The sequence below is a fragment of the Melanostigma gelatinosum genome (assembly GCF_949748355.1).
Source record: "Melanostigma gelatinosum genome assembly, chromosome: 14".
NCBI classification, from domain to species: domain Eukaryota; kingdom Metazoa; phylum Chordata; class Actinopteri; order Perciformes; family Zoarcidae; genus Melanostigma; species Melanostigma gelatinosum.
Genome location: NC_136647.1, coordinates 17,676,482 through 17,691,604, shown reverse-complemented (window position 1 = coordinate 17,691,604; position 15,123 = coordinate 17,676,482). Strand labels below are relative to the sequence as shown.

Below are 15,123 nucleotides of genomic sequence, written 5' to 3'. Positions count from 1 at the left end.
AAAAATCAGTTTAGATGATACCAGTGAAACCACTATGAATCTGTGTTTTGTGCTGTGTTGTACAGTTCGGTGCACAGACTAACTCTATCTAGTGTTGGGATCTAAAGGAGCGTGTTTGGGTTATCAGCATTTAAGAAACTGAATTCTTGACATCAATAGAATTATTGATGTATGTAACAATTATGAATGATTATTAATATAAACGGGGCACCACCCTGCGAACAGGGACCAATAACCAAACGATAAAACTAAGTCTCATAATTAGTAGTCACTCATAATGTCAATAGTCTGCGTATGACTACACATTCAGTGACAGTGAAGGTTTAAGTTCGAGCACAGGCTACTACATACAGTCTTATCAAATACATATGCACAAGTAATCACAGACGACTGCTCCTGAAAGTATAACAGAGTTTATTGAATCAAAATAATAAATGATCAAATCAATTAATATTGCAACCAACAAACGTTATCATACAATTTTATATGCCTAAACTAAAGAATGAATAAAATGGATGAGGGTGTATGTCTGTGTGTGTATGTGTATGTGTGTGTGTGGGTCTGTGGGTGAACAGGAAGGAGAGTCTTACAGCTACCGCTAAAAACTACAAAGATGGCGGCGTCGAGTGACGCGGGCCAAAAGGGGAGGGGCCTTAAGAACTACAGCTAGAAACTACAAAGATGGCGGAGTCGAGTGACTCGGACAAAATGGCAGTTAGGCTGCTGTATGTAATCACGTGTGCCTGGGCAGCACGTGATGTGAGGCGCTCGTTTGAACGGGGTTTCTCCCGGGGCAGAGAGAAGAAAGAGAGAGCAAAGGTGGGGGTCATGAATCAAGCTTCATGCGTGCGGTCCGCGTTGTAGTGATAATGGGGGTCGCTGGCGTGTCGTACACAACGTGCCGTTGTCGGTAGAACTGCCAGCAGTTATGTACGATAGCCGAGATTCCACACTTCACTCACAGAGCTGATTTGATGAGCAGAGAATACTACACGAAGTGTAGTAAAACAAATGAAAAGAAATCAAATAAATCCCAAGCAAACAGTCATAGTTGATACACACATACAGCGGAGCTTCTCTGCTCCGTAATGATTGCGTAATACCTCAATATCACGCGACAGTCTTAAACACACAAAAACACGGGAATATCAACATATAAATGAATGGCCTGAATTAAACTTACGTTAATTTAAGCTAAGCTATGCCCAAATGCCAAGAACCTTACTTGTAGATGCTTCGTTGCAACGTGGAAGTGTTTGTGGCAAAGCTGTCCGTTTTCCTCGTCGGGAAGGGGGACAGGGGGGAGCTTGCGGGTCGGCGCGGCTTTGCAGCGGGCGCTGTGTGTCGCGCGGCGGTGAGCTGGCTCTGTTTCGGTCCGTCGTGGCGTGGCTGGAGCAAACGCAGACGTGGACTATCCTCGCTGCAGGGAGGACAGTTTAACTTCGGCTGAGACGACGTGGTCCGTAGGTCTCCCGGTAATCATCGGTCAGGAGAGGAGCGAGGCTTCGTCGGGCTCCTCTGTGCCGGTTTGTGCACAAAATAAAAAGAAAAGCAGAAAGCACTGAACGAATGCTGATGCAGATTCGTTATCGCGGGCTGTTTCGTCCAGCGAAATGGCTCGTGACCTGACAGGGTTTGATGAGGGTTCGAGGGGCTCCCTCGTGGGGGGAAAGCTGGTTCTTCTGTGGCCTGGACGGGGGTGTCCGAGCGAAGAGAGCGTGGTGTGCTTCCTAACTCAACCGAGGTCGAAGGGGGAAAAGCTGGTTCTTCTGTGGCCTGGACGGGGGTGTCCGAGCGAAGAGCCTTGTGTGCCTCCTGTTACCCCGGAGGGAGAGTTGGAAAAAGCTATGAGGTGGGGGCAGCAGAGAGTTTTATAGAACAGTGGCCGAACCACAGGGGTCCTGGGGTCTCTTGGCTCTCGGCCAATGAGATTGCCGCGGTTACCATGGTTATTTGGGGGGGGGGAAATTCACACCCTAGTGTGAAATCCCTTTGCTCTTATCAACTACAAATCAGGATGAGACCTTTGCTTGAAAAAGTTAAGGCCTCATTTTCTTTGTCCACAGCACATGTTTAAGCCACATGGTCAGAGCCCAACATCCCCCCTTTGTTCTGAAGAGCGAGATGTTGGCTTCGGTCTTTAGAGCAAACCAAGGGCTGGCATGTGCATCCATGTGGTGGGGAAACCTGAAGAGGTGAGACAGTCCAAGTGTTCCTGAGACCAAAAGCAGTGGTTAAAACAGGCAGTGTTCATTGTTCATAGAGTTCATTGGCATCTGGGCAGATGACTAAGGTGGCATCTGGGCAGATGACTTTAACTACTTCTACCTACATCTACTATCATACACAATTCAAATCATAGGTGAGCAAAACATTATTCCCAAATAATTCAATCGCTATTATGATGTTGTGATAATCTAGCATTGCGGCATAGTGTCAAAGAAAGTAACAACCCAAATAAAACAAAACAAAACACAAAAGAGAGAGAAGGAAAAGATAGACAGACAAGAAGCAGGTGAGGGGCAAACAGTGGTTACTGGTTCAACTCCTAGACAGGACTGGAGTCCGTCGGCAGAGCAGTCGTAGGTTGGCTACGTGGTGTTATGAATAGGAGGGAATCCAGTTAGTCTGTGCTTCTGGATCTATTAGTACATGATATGTGCGTCTACCTCTCTCTAATCGGTAGATTTAGAGCGAGTCCTGTGTCTAAGTTTTAGAATCTATCGATATTGGAGTTGCGTTGCCAAGACTATAGGCCAGAGGTACCTGTGAGGGTTGCATAACAGTAGTGGTAGCAGATTTACAGATTTCTTAGCACGGCTAGTGTGACTAGCTAGGCTGGTCTCTCGCTGCTCCAGCTGTTGACAGCTGAGCCTTCTCGGATGAGGTCCTGGGTTAAATCTGACTGCTACGGCAGAGGTTATGTCTTCTTTGGTTACTTCTGGTAGAGTCTATAAAGCATGCAAAGGGTTCTCTATGAGAGTGGAGCATCAGTTTACAGTCACAATGGTTTGTCAGGTCATGCAACTGTTCTGGTTCGAGTTGGATGTGTTGGCGGTTAGTGCATGTCTACAGGGTGAGTTGGAGCATGCAGTTAAACGTTAGTAGTCAATAGTAAGCTGCCATTCTGCCGGTTGGTTTCGGCACTGGCGAGATTAGAGTGTACTTCCTGTGAAGTGCATCTCTCTAAGTTTCTGTTGTCAGAGAGCCCACCCCCCTCGCGCTGTTTGAGTGGCGAGGGCAGATATCCCACGTTACCGTCAGCACTCAGGGAAACGTCGCGAACAGTTTCACTCTGGAGTGTGTCATGGCGGGCTGGTGATATCTCCCTCCCCCCACCCTCCTAATTAGAGATGGAGACAGGTCCGGCGCACAGGTCAAGTTCAGTTACCTACGGCACTGGCGACTTGACAGGCCGGGGAGATGACTCGGCTGAAAGAAGGCGGTGGCTTCGTTGAACAAGCTGGAGGTGGCTCATGCTGACAGAGCAGGAGAAGAAGGCTTAGTTGACGAAAGATCTTACGAGCCAGGGTGCTCGAAGGGCCTCTAAGGTTGTGGCACCCTAGAGGTGTATGCGAAAAGGTGGGGGAACACATGAGGCTCGTTTCTGACCCGGAGTCGGGTAGAGCAAGAGTGTTATGACCCCCCAGTAGGACTGAAGAATATGTATAGATATATACATAACGGGCATTGCCTTTGCGAACAAGGTCGCCCAAGAAGGTTGAAGAACGAGGTGCGAAAATGGGAGTGGTCGTTTCCGGAAGTGCGCTGAGTTATCTTCCCCCCCCCCCTCCATGTCGACTTGGCAGCAGGGGGAAAGGTCACTTGGCTTAGTCAGGTGGGCTGCGAGTCAGCGTTACCTGATGTGTTGCCCTTGAGGGCGTCTTTCACCCCCCTGGTTCCGTTGGTCTTTCGACCGCCAGGGTCGTCTGTTCCTCGGGGGTGACCAGGGCTCTGTAGGCCAAGGCCTCTCGTCGTCTTCCGACGCTAGGTCGGAGTCGCTCGACTGTTGGATGCCTAAGACTATGGCGGTGTCTTCGTACCGATTTGTCGGCCGTCCGCGTGTCTCCCATGCAAGTTGCGCGTATTTCCTAATCTCTGGCATGGTGAGGTTACTCGTTCTGCAGTGCATAGTAACATCGTATCTCACGTTGTCGTGGAGATTGTGCAAGAATAGCGACTTGAAGGCATGGTCTTCTAGACCTGGGGCGTTACGTCCTTGGAAGTACGCAGATCTCAAACGCCTGAAGTAGTCTCTCGGAGACTCTAGCCTTTCCTGGGAAATGGCAAAGGCGCAGAGGGTGGCAGAAGCTGGGTCGTTGTACAAGGAGTACTCCTCCCTAAGGGCGTGACAAAGGGATGAATAGCAGTCGCGGATGCTCGGCTGGAGCGTTTCCACGAAAGCGTGGACGCTTCGCGCAGTGGTTTTCCACACTAGCTTTAGCTTTTCGCGCGATGAGGGGCGCGATAGGTCGAGGAGGCAGCGATCGATCTCCCTTAGGTAGTCATCGATGCTCGAGTCGTGATTATCGGGATTGAAGCGCTCTACGTCTTTTGCCAGAGACTCAATCTGTCGAGTACGCAGGCCTCCAAGGTTGATGGGGCCTGAGCCGTCCGAGTCGTCTGAGTCTCCATACTCGCGATGGTGGTAACGACTATCATCCTCCCTCCCTGAGGGGGATGGGGTCAGTTCTTGTTGTGCGCGTGAACTGCGTGGAGGATTGCGTTGGCCTGAGGTGGTTTTGAAGCCACCTTTGCCGACTAGGACCTGGTGTTGGTCCTCTCTCCTCCTGGTCGGGGATGTCGCTTTCAAGAAATGCAAGGTGGTTCGGGTCTCGGGGAATGAAGGAGCCGAGACCAAGAAATGACTGGGCTGAAAGGCTCGGTAGGGGGTAGCAGTACCTACCGGGGTTGCTGGAACACCTTGAAGCGCTTTCAGTTTGTCATCACTCTCTGATGCTTTAGAGAGTTCTAGGTTGACCTCTCTGAGGTCACTGCGCAGGCTACTATTTTCTGACTGTAGGGCTCTACAGTCACGTGACAACTCCTGAACCTCTGTTCGGAGTGTCCAGATCTCGCGTTGCTGCTCGTCGCTCTGTGCCCGGGTTCGGGCAGCTTGCAGCTGCATTTTCTGATGGTAGATGAGCAGTATTTCGCCGATTACGTCCTGAATCAGGCGCTCTCTGTTACCTGCTGGGTTATTTACATAAGCCACCAGCTGCTCTAATTGCTCGTCGCATAGGACAGCAGTGTATTTTGCAAAGTACTCTCTTTCCTTTGCTGTGAGTCCGAGGACATCAGCCACCACATCTCGTAATGCGGTGTCTTCTGGAGCTACAGCTCCAGGAATGGGGGGTTTCTCGTTACTCATTCTCTCTAATGAGCACGACTCCCAGTAGTTGTTAATTCCCTAGTGTTAGAACGGAAACTGTTAGTGTTACGGTTCTCAGTGAAATGTCTAGTTCGGTAACTTAGGATTTCTACTGTTAGATGTTAATAACTGTTAGTGTTACGGTTCATGCAGGCGCACAGTGAAATGTCTAGCTCTGTGACTTACGTTTCTACTGTTGCTGCTCTGAGGTATCACTACTGCTTTGCAGCCAGAGGTGCGAAAATGCTAATGTAGTTTAGCACTTTGGGCCTGTGACAGCTGTGTGTAACTTCTTTGAGGGATTTAAGAAAGCAAGCAAGGTATTACAAATAAACGATCAAATCTACTACACAGCTGGCTGTTAGTTTTAAGAAATGAAACGAATAATTAAACCTGGAAACGAAATAAAATTTCGAGAAGGGAATTAAAGATTAAGATTAAAAATCTGGATTTAAAATCAAAAATTTAATTACAATAAGACAAGATTTTGAAGATCAAAGCCTACCTATTTTGGGAAATAAGTTTCAGGAATTTGGATCATTCAAAAGAAGAAAAAAATAATTTTTCGAAAAAAATATTTTTTGGAAAATTAATTATTCAAAAATAATTATGGATTAATGTGCATATATACTGTAACAAAACTGGAATAACGTAGCCTCACACGGGGCACCATTATGTTGGGATCTAAAGGAGCGTGTTTGGGTTATCAGCATTTAAGAAACTGAATTATTGACATCAATAGAATTATTGATGTATGTAACAATTATTAATGATTATTAATATAAACGGGGCACCACCCTGCGAACAGGGACCAATAACCAAACGATAAAACTAAGTCTCATAATTAGTAGTCACTCATAATGTCAATAGTCTGCGTATGACTACACATTCAGTGACAGTGAAGGTTTAAGTTCGAGCACAGGCTACTACATACAGTCTTATCAAATACATATGCACAAGTAATCACAGACGACTGCTCCTGAAAGTATAACAGAGTTTATTGAATCAAAATAATAAATGATCAAATCAATTAATATTGCAACCAACAAACGTTATCATACAATTTTATATGCCTAAACTAAAGAATGAATAAAATGGATGAGGGTGTATGTCTGTGTGTGTATGTGTATGTGTGTGTGTGGGTCTGTGGGTGAACAGGAAGGAGAGTCTTACAGCTACCGCTAAAAACTACAAAGATGGCGGCGTCGAGTGACGCGGGCCAAAAGGGGAGGGGCCTTAAGAACTACAGCTAGAAACTACAAAGATGGCGGAGTCGAGTGACTCGGACAAAATGGCAGTTAGGCTGCTGTATGTAATCACGTGTGCCTGGGCAGCACGTGATGTGAGGCGCTCGTTTGAACGGGGTTTCTCCCGGGGCAGAGAGAAGAAAGAGAGAGCAAAGGTGGGGGTCATGAATCAAGCTTCATGCGTGCGGTCCGCGTTGTAGTGATAATGGGGGTCGCTGGCGTGTCGTACACAACGTGCCGTTGTCGGTAGAACTGCCAGCAGTTATGTACGATAGCCGAGATTCCACACTTCACTCACAGAGCTGATTTGATGAGCAGAGAATACTACACGAAGTGTAGTAAAACAAATGAAAAGAAATCAAATAAATCCCAAGCAAACAGTCATAGTTGATACACACATACAGCGGAGCTTCTCTGCTCCGTAATGATTGCGTAATACCTCAATATCACGCGACAGTCTTAAACACACAAAAACACGGGAATATCAACATATAAATGAATGGCCTGAATTAAACTTACGTTAATTTAAGCTAAGCTATGCCCAAATGCCAAGAACCTTACTTGTAGATGCTTCGTTGCAACGTGGAAGTGTTTGTGGCAAAGCTGTCCGTTTTCCTCGTCGGGAAGGGGGACAGGGGGGAGCTTGCGGGTCGGCGCGGCTTTGCAGCGGGCGCTGTGTGTCGCGCGGCGGTGAGCTGGCGCTGTTTCGGTCCGTCGTGGCGTGGCTGGAGCAAACGCAGACGTGGACTATCCTCGCTGCAGGGAGGACAGTTTAACTTCGGCTGAGACGACGTGGTCCGTAGGTCTCCCGGTAATCATCGGTCAGGAGAGGAGCGAGGCTTCGTCGGGCTCCTCTGTGCCGGTTTGTGCACAAAATAAAAAGAAAAGCAGAAAGCACTGAACGAATGCTGATGCAGATTCGTTATCGCGGGCTGTTTCGTCCAGCGAAATGGCTCGTGACCTGACAGGGTTTGATGAGGGTTCGAGGGGCTCCCTCGTGGGGGGAAAGCTGGTTCTTCTGTGGCCTGGACGGGGGTGTCCGAGCGAAGAGAGCGTGGTGTGCTTCCTAACTCAACCGAGGTCGAAGGGGGAAAAGCTGGTTCTTCTGTGGCCTGGACGGGGGTGTCCGAGCGAAGAGCCTTGTGTGCCTCCTGTTACCCCGGAGGGAGAGTTGGAAAAAGCTATGAGGTGGGGGCAGCAGAGAGTTTTATAGAACAGTGGCCGAACCACAGGGGTCCTGGGGTCTCTTGGCTCTCGGCCAATGAGATTGCCGCGGTTACCATGGTTATTTGGGGGGGGGGAAATTCACACCCTAGTGTGAAATCCCTTTGCTCTTATCAACTACAAATCAGGATGAGACCTTTGCTTGAAAAAGTTAAGGCCTCATTTTCTTTGTCCACAGCACATGTTTAAGCCACATGGTCAGAGCCCAACACTAGACATTATCATCTAGCATTGCCCAATGTGATGCTACCTAACAACAACAACAACAACCAATGTTAGCATTGGGAGAGCTAGTCTTTAATTCCTATCATTGCTTCTTCCAGAGAAAGCGACGTGTTGCTCGTAAAGTCGTCAGTTGGATCAGGAGGAGCGCAGCTGCTGCTTCCTTTTCCTCGTTCCTTTTTGCGACCAGACATGGTCAGGCGTTCCACGATTTATGATCCCTCTTTTATACGTCTGGCGCAGCTGAGTCGACGGTTCCTCTTCTGCGTCAGTATCTGTATAATTTAATGTCCACGTCTTCTGTCACTGATGTGGATCACAGCTCTGTCAGTCTTTTCCTGTGGAGGAGGCCTGCAGCAGCATTGTGCTAAGTTTTTCGTCGTCATGACTAGTTTCTGTGATCAGACTATGGGGGGGGGGGGGAAGCCTCTTGGGTAGCCGTTCCCTCTATCCCCATCACATCATGTTCATCTCTCTCTGCGATATGTTGTCTGCACCAAATGGAACTATAAAAAGCCTAATTGAATTGCTTAAGATTTTTCCATGACTCAGATTCCATCAACCCACCAGCTAAATGAATTAAGAGTGTAAGCACAGCCAAAAGCTTTTTGGGGATGTGCTTTGGGCTGTATAGCTTTTTGCACCTGTGGTACTTGTGTTGGGTCTGGTATTGGGTCTTCCAACTCTGCCTGACACCAAGAACGCAACACTGTTAAGTAGTACACAGTATATCAATGTGGGAGCAAGCTATCGGGAACATCTCGTCCTGAAAGAGGAAAAAATGCAACAATATGAGACGAAGCATTTGGTTTTTTTAACGAGAAGAATGTTCTTTAGATAAGATTACTCTGCACTTTTTGAGCTCTTTCTCAGTATGTTCTGCCGTAAATATTTGTCTATACGTTCCTGGTCTCTTGTCTTTTCACTGTTTACTTTAATTACCATCCAGAATAAATTGTTTTCTTAATTGAACATTTTCCTGCTCACTGCTCCGCGTGCTACAAATCGTTACCTACTTGTTTCAGATCAATTGTGCTTACTTATCGAAAGCGCCGCCCCGGCCTCGTGTCCTCAGCTCTGAGTGGCCCGAGACTAAAATGGGAGTGATCATTCAGAACATGGTGGTCTATGAAATATTAACATGGTCTGAGAGAGAATTGGGGGGGGGGGGGAGAAGTGCATTTGGGAAGATTTTCCATACTCTGTCATCTTTGATCTTGACCTAGGCTGCACTTCCTAAAACAAACCAGGGAAAAATATCTTCTATCTTCATTGTTTTTCATTTCTTATTTGCTGCTTTTCATTCTGCCCGTCACTGCGTCCTCTGTTTCCTCCCGTGTCCTTTTCTTACTTCCTAACGCGTCATTTGAGGTCATCTTTCACACTTCGGACAGTGAGCCAGGCTGTGTTTGCTTATGTGTCCAACACAGTGACTAAGTGTCCACCTAAAAGCAGACGTATAAGTACATGTTCTCCACATGTTTCGGAGGTCAACTCTGCATCATGTAGTGCTTCTCTAATCTGCACAACTCTAGGACAAAGCCCCAGTCAGATTAAGTAAATAATCTGGTGAGACCGTAAATTGTTTCCAAAAGCTTCGGCGAGAACGGGACTGTAAAAAGAGGTTGTAGTATCCATGGCAACCAGACACTTATTGATGAAGACTGGGCCTCTCTCTTCCTGTTCTACCTTCTGTGTTGTTATCTGTCCATTCACTCAGAAATCTCTGGAAGATAATCTTTCAAATCTGCTTTCCCCAGATGATTACAACCTTACATTCGGCCTGCAGGTTCTTACGCACGCGCAACAGCGCACACACTGTTACTCTGCTGTAGCGGAGCTGTCTAGTCAGCTGCTAGCTGATAATAACACTGTAACGGCACTACATGTAATCAAGACGTTTCATGTGTTCATGACATAATTATCATTGGAGAAATGCATGGAGGCGTATGTGTGCATGCCTGTCAGCTCCAGCTTTTTGATTGCTAGGTGGACAAAGGTGGGGGAGGAGGGTGCGCAGGCTCTCACAGCAGTGACGAAGCAAAAAAATAAAAACGCCGGGCACAGGACAAGCTGTGCTCCATCTTTGTGAGTCGGTGAGAGAATATTCAGTTTTCCTTTTAATCTGCTGTAAGCTGGTTGTCTGTCTGGTTGTGGTCACACAATGCAATGGACCACACATCAGAAAGCAGTGCCTCACTGTTTGTGTTTGCATGGAAATGTAATGACAGAGTAATGAGCCCCGTCTTGAGCAAAGTGTTGTCTGCCATGTGAAGGGACTTATGAAGCTGAACTATCGAGGTCATCAGTTGCTACAAATCTTCGTGTGTGCGTGTGTGCGTGCGTGCGTGTGTGCGCGCGTGTGCGCGTTTTTTTTAACGCAGCTCTGGTTTCTTTAATAAAGTATCGGGTAAACAATTTCTATGTTCAGCATCAATTCATTTGTAAAAGCCGTTCTGTGTTAAAAGTCTGTCGGGGGTTCATGGAGCAACAAAACGCGTGCATTACTATTTTTAGTTGTTTTTAACCTTATAAAGTACTGTGTGCTAGCGGGCTTCTCAGAGGAGTGCAATGCAAGTGCTGCTCCATAAGAGAATTGAGTTAACGGTGCCAAGTATCAACCAGATAGTGCAGCACAAGATGTATAGGATCCAAGGGAGTGGATGGATTATTAACATGGCAGGAGGTCTGCATGGTGAGACATCAAGGGCTTTCCTGCTATAATATGACATGTTGCTGTGTTGTTTTTGTGTCCAGGGACACAAGTCTGTAATTAGCAAGAGACCCACCTGAGACAGTAATGCTACAGTTCATGCTGCCTCCCTCTGGTCCCCCTTCAGGACTCCATTGCTGGTTTCATTAAGGAACAGCATCGACATACGGTTGGACGCGCATGGAGAAGCCAAATCCAGCAGAGTAGTAGAGGTAGCAGTGTTCAGGCAGCCAGGAAACAAACTGGGTTCATCCTTAACCGCTGAGGTAACTCGATAGCTGCAAGGAAGGAGTGAAAGACACGGCTGCAGGTCATAGCAGACAGCCGATCATGATCCGGGATAGTGTTAGCGTTCTGTATACAGGGAGCAGAATCCTTTATGTTACATGTTAACATCTCATCACAAATATGATCCAAACCAGGATAAGACTCCAAATCAAGATACTGGTATACATGTAAATGCACTCTGTGTACTTATTTAGTGCGACATTTACAGGGTAAAACCTTGTTCTTTGTCAGTGTGAGAGGAGCACAACCTGCAAGGACCGGGTTGACTGCCTCTTTAGTCCTCTCTCGTTCCCACCATTGCTGCTTCTTGAGGTGTTGCAGTCTAATTCTAGCCGTTGTAACACACGTGCACTTGATAAGACTGTATTTGGATGTTTCATTTTCCAGCAACCTTTGAAATGTAACTTTGAATTAGTTTACGCGCTCATGGAAACAACAGGTTAAGTGACCTAAGCAAAGGAATCGTTTAAACTCTGTAAGAAGTTAAGTGCATGACTCATGAAAAACGAGTCAGGTGTTTGAAATACTTTACTTAGTCCCAGTACCTTTGTTTGCACAAGCCTGTAACACCCAGTCACAAAGTCTACAGCTGTTTGGTATGCGTACTGTCACGTGCAAGAACTACCCGCACAGCGCCATGGCAAACAGAATATTCAATGGGTATGCAGAAGGTGCATTCTTCCTTCAGCATTACCATTAATCAATCGAGGAAAATGCTTTTAGAATTGAGTGGTAACATTTAAAAATGGCTTGACTCATTGACCGAACACAAGGTCCGTTTTTAAAGTTTTGGAACTCTCGTCGTCAATATTTAATCTGCCATGTGATGTCTGAGTTGGAGGGGATTGTGAAATTCCACCTGGCATGGATTTTATATCGACGGCCAACCGCCCTGATAAATGTTTGATAAAGTAATTCACTTTGGGTTTGATTTTACAGAAGATGATTAGTATTACCATTTGTTTTCTCTATGTGGAGCATCACCCTGCTGTGTCGACTTCATGATGACTGAGGCATTTGTGTCCGACAGGGTGAAGAAGGGCCTCCCAGCCTGGAGTACATCCAGGCCAAGGACCTGTTCCCCCAGAAGGAGCTGGTGAAGGAGGATGAAAGCCTTCAGGTGAGCTGAACAGTATTCACTGACCGTTGACAACTACTGCTCCAAAAGCAACAGTCCCGTCTGCTCCGACACCCGTCTACATGTCTGTGGAGTAGACGACCGGGAGCTGGTGAAAAGACCCGAGTGTGGCACTTCCAGATTATGACCTCGTCTTCAATCCCGGCTCCTGCCGTGTCACCAGAGCGTTCCTCTGAAACACCCGGTTTGAAGCTTTGGTCGCCACCTTGTAGAGTGTGATTGCCAAGATATTCCTGCAAGAGTCACAACGCAGCAGAAACTCAAGGCGAGAGGATGACACTGGCCTAGAAGAGAACTTTTTTTTGTCATGGCCCTGCCGTCCTTTATCAGTGTTCAACACAGAGGAAATAATAATTAGCATGTGAATAGGGCTGCTGCCTCGGTCTCTACAGATGAGTAATCATACTACAAAAAAAACACATTTACTTCAGCATTTATTTAGAAAAGAGATTCTGAATTATTCTACCATATAAAGATGAGGCATATATTTATGCAACTACTCATTTTATGATATCACTTGCTTCCTCTCTCTACTTAATTAGTCAAGTTCGTCCCTCAGAAACCTTCCAGTATTATACATGTCCTTAATGTCCTTCATTCAAAGTGCATATGCTGACCAGAAAATATTACCATCCATGCAACGCTATTATCGACAGTGTCGAAGTCAAAACTATTATTTTCCAGTTCTTGTTTTATGATAATGAACGTCGGTATTTACTTGTTGAATTGTAAATGATAAAATGCACTCCTTTTTATTGTTTCCTGTTTTTACTAAGTCTTTACTTCTAGGGCTCTGTCTCCGCTGTGTGTCCTCCACAGAAAAAGCAGGAGTCACTGCAGAGGATAAAGAGCGAGGCAGCCAAAAAGCATTTAGGTCACTGAAGTGAGAGAGAGATTTGTAAATCTATTCCACGGTGAAGATGCCATTAGCGGAATTGTGAAGGATAACTTGCGCTGTGCCCTCCGTGGTGTCGAGTTTGTGCTCTCTGGCTGTCTGGTGGTTAATCGCGCTCGGTGTCATGTGTTTGTGGAACTGAACCAAAGGGTAGGTGGAGGGATTTTATGAGGTGTATCCTAACCTGTTTCTGTACTAAATACTGCTCATTTTAGTCGCCTTGCAACATTTTCCACGTTTCTGTCTCTTATACGTCTTTGTGTGCACGCTATCCCATGATAGATTCCCTGACAGCCGATGTCTCTTACAGGCATTCCCCTACCCCACCGTATTTAATACTCTGCTGCCTTTCATTCGGTGTGCTTGCAGTTATGCGTGTGTGTGTGCACACGTGCATGCCCTCACAGGCAGGGTGCTTGAACTGGAAGACACGACTCACAAGTCGGAGAGTTATTCATCTGTCTTTCCTCTCTCGCGTGTGCGTGTGTGTGTGTGCGCGTGTGTGCGTGTGTGCGTGTGCGCGTGTGTGTGTGCGCGCGTGTGTGCGTGTGTGTGCGTGTGTGTGTGTGTGTGTGTGTGTGCGTGCGCGTGTGTGCGTGTGTGTGTGTGTGTGCGCGCGCGCGCGCGCGCGCGTGCGTGCGTGCGTGCGTGCGTGAAACGTGACAAAGTATCTTCTGCCGGTGACTCATGCACCTACTTTTGGAGCACAGCTTGTTTAATGCCGCTCCCAGTCCGTACAGCATGTTAACTATGGCGCTCTCAGTAGGACACGTTAGGTCTCTTTCACGGCAGCGCAGCACACGGACTCAGCAGCGGCCTGTTCTCACGTCAGCCATTTCTGCTGCTCTTGAGCAATATTTAATGCAAACTGGCCACATCCCCTGACACATGAAGAAAGCAAAGACTCTTAAGATTAGGCTTTCGCCTTTTCTCGGACGGTAAAACTGCATCGTGGTGGTTTTCAGCTCTGTTTGGGTGCCAGCTGTTTTTGTGCGCCTGGCACTTTCTGATTTCAGTTATTCCACTTTTGTTGAAGTCCCAGTGCAGAGTGCCATGGGGCCTGCTGCCTATATTTGGCTGTGTTGGTGTCTAAGTGCAGAGTACTACGTGCTCCATTTCCCAGGTTGAGCTGTACTCTTTCCCTCATCATGCTTCCTGTCCCGGCTCACACACACACTTTCAGTTGTGAGCAACAACAACGTAGTGATAAGTATCAGGGGTTTGATTGTTGTTGTTTTTTAACGTAAGCTCTCTGGACCAACGGTCATCAAAAGCTTTCTCCTAATATCCACTTTTAATGACACTGCAGTCTCAAAATGATTCAACCCCTCCATGACAAGCATCTTTAGTACTTAGTAGAACTAGGGTTGGGTATCGTTTGGGTTTTTTCCGATACCGGTGCTAAAACGGTGCCTGAACCGATACTTTTTTTCTTCAAATTGAACAATATATTAACTGTTAACAGTTTACAGTATACTTAAATAAATATAGATAAAATAATACAAAACACACACACTCTGTACACACACTACAGCTTCAAACTTCAGCAATTATTTTGCAGAAATATGAGCATATTTGCCTTCTCTTGCAAAATAAGACCTCTCCTGACTTATTTAATTTTATTTAACCAGTTGGTGGCGCTAATGCGGCAATTTGTAGTTTGCCAACCGCCACTACACCTCGAAGAAGAATAAGAAAGTTTCGCGTGCCTGTGTTGTGCTTATGAACGGCAGCACTAAGTACCCGGATGTCGATGGAGGAGGTCAGTAGCCTGCCAGCCATTTGACAGATCTCGGTCTCGGTTTTTTTCAACAAATCATGGCCGAAGCTTCGCCAGAATGATGGAGAGGTTTGTTTCTAAGTGCGCACGGCTCGTCCGGTTGTAATAATACTATGAGTGAGGAGCGGAGGACCGATGCTGTCGTTAGCATCGGCCCTAGGACGAACTAACCGAGGACGGAGTCATCAGAGTAGTGTAAAAAAGAGTATTTCAATCGGCTCAGGCACCGAAATTTGCGTTGCATT

At 46.7% G+C, this 15,123-nt stretch overlaps 1 protein-coding gene across 3 annotated transcripts in view; it reads left to right on the top strand.

The window, feature by feature from the left end:
• mtmr4 (myotubularin related protein 4) overlaps positions 1-15,123 on the top strand; it is a 42,927-nt gene that overhangs the window by 11,928 nt on the left and 15,876 nt on the right. For all 3 annotated transcript variants that reach the window (XM_079284058.1, XM_079284057.1, XM_079284056.1), the window contains one exon: positions 12,096-12,185. In XM_079284058.1, the coding sequence (XP_079140184.1) occupies positions 12,096-12,185 (90 nt within the window). The remainder of the gene's footprint in view (positions 1-12,095; positions 12,186-15,123) is intronic.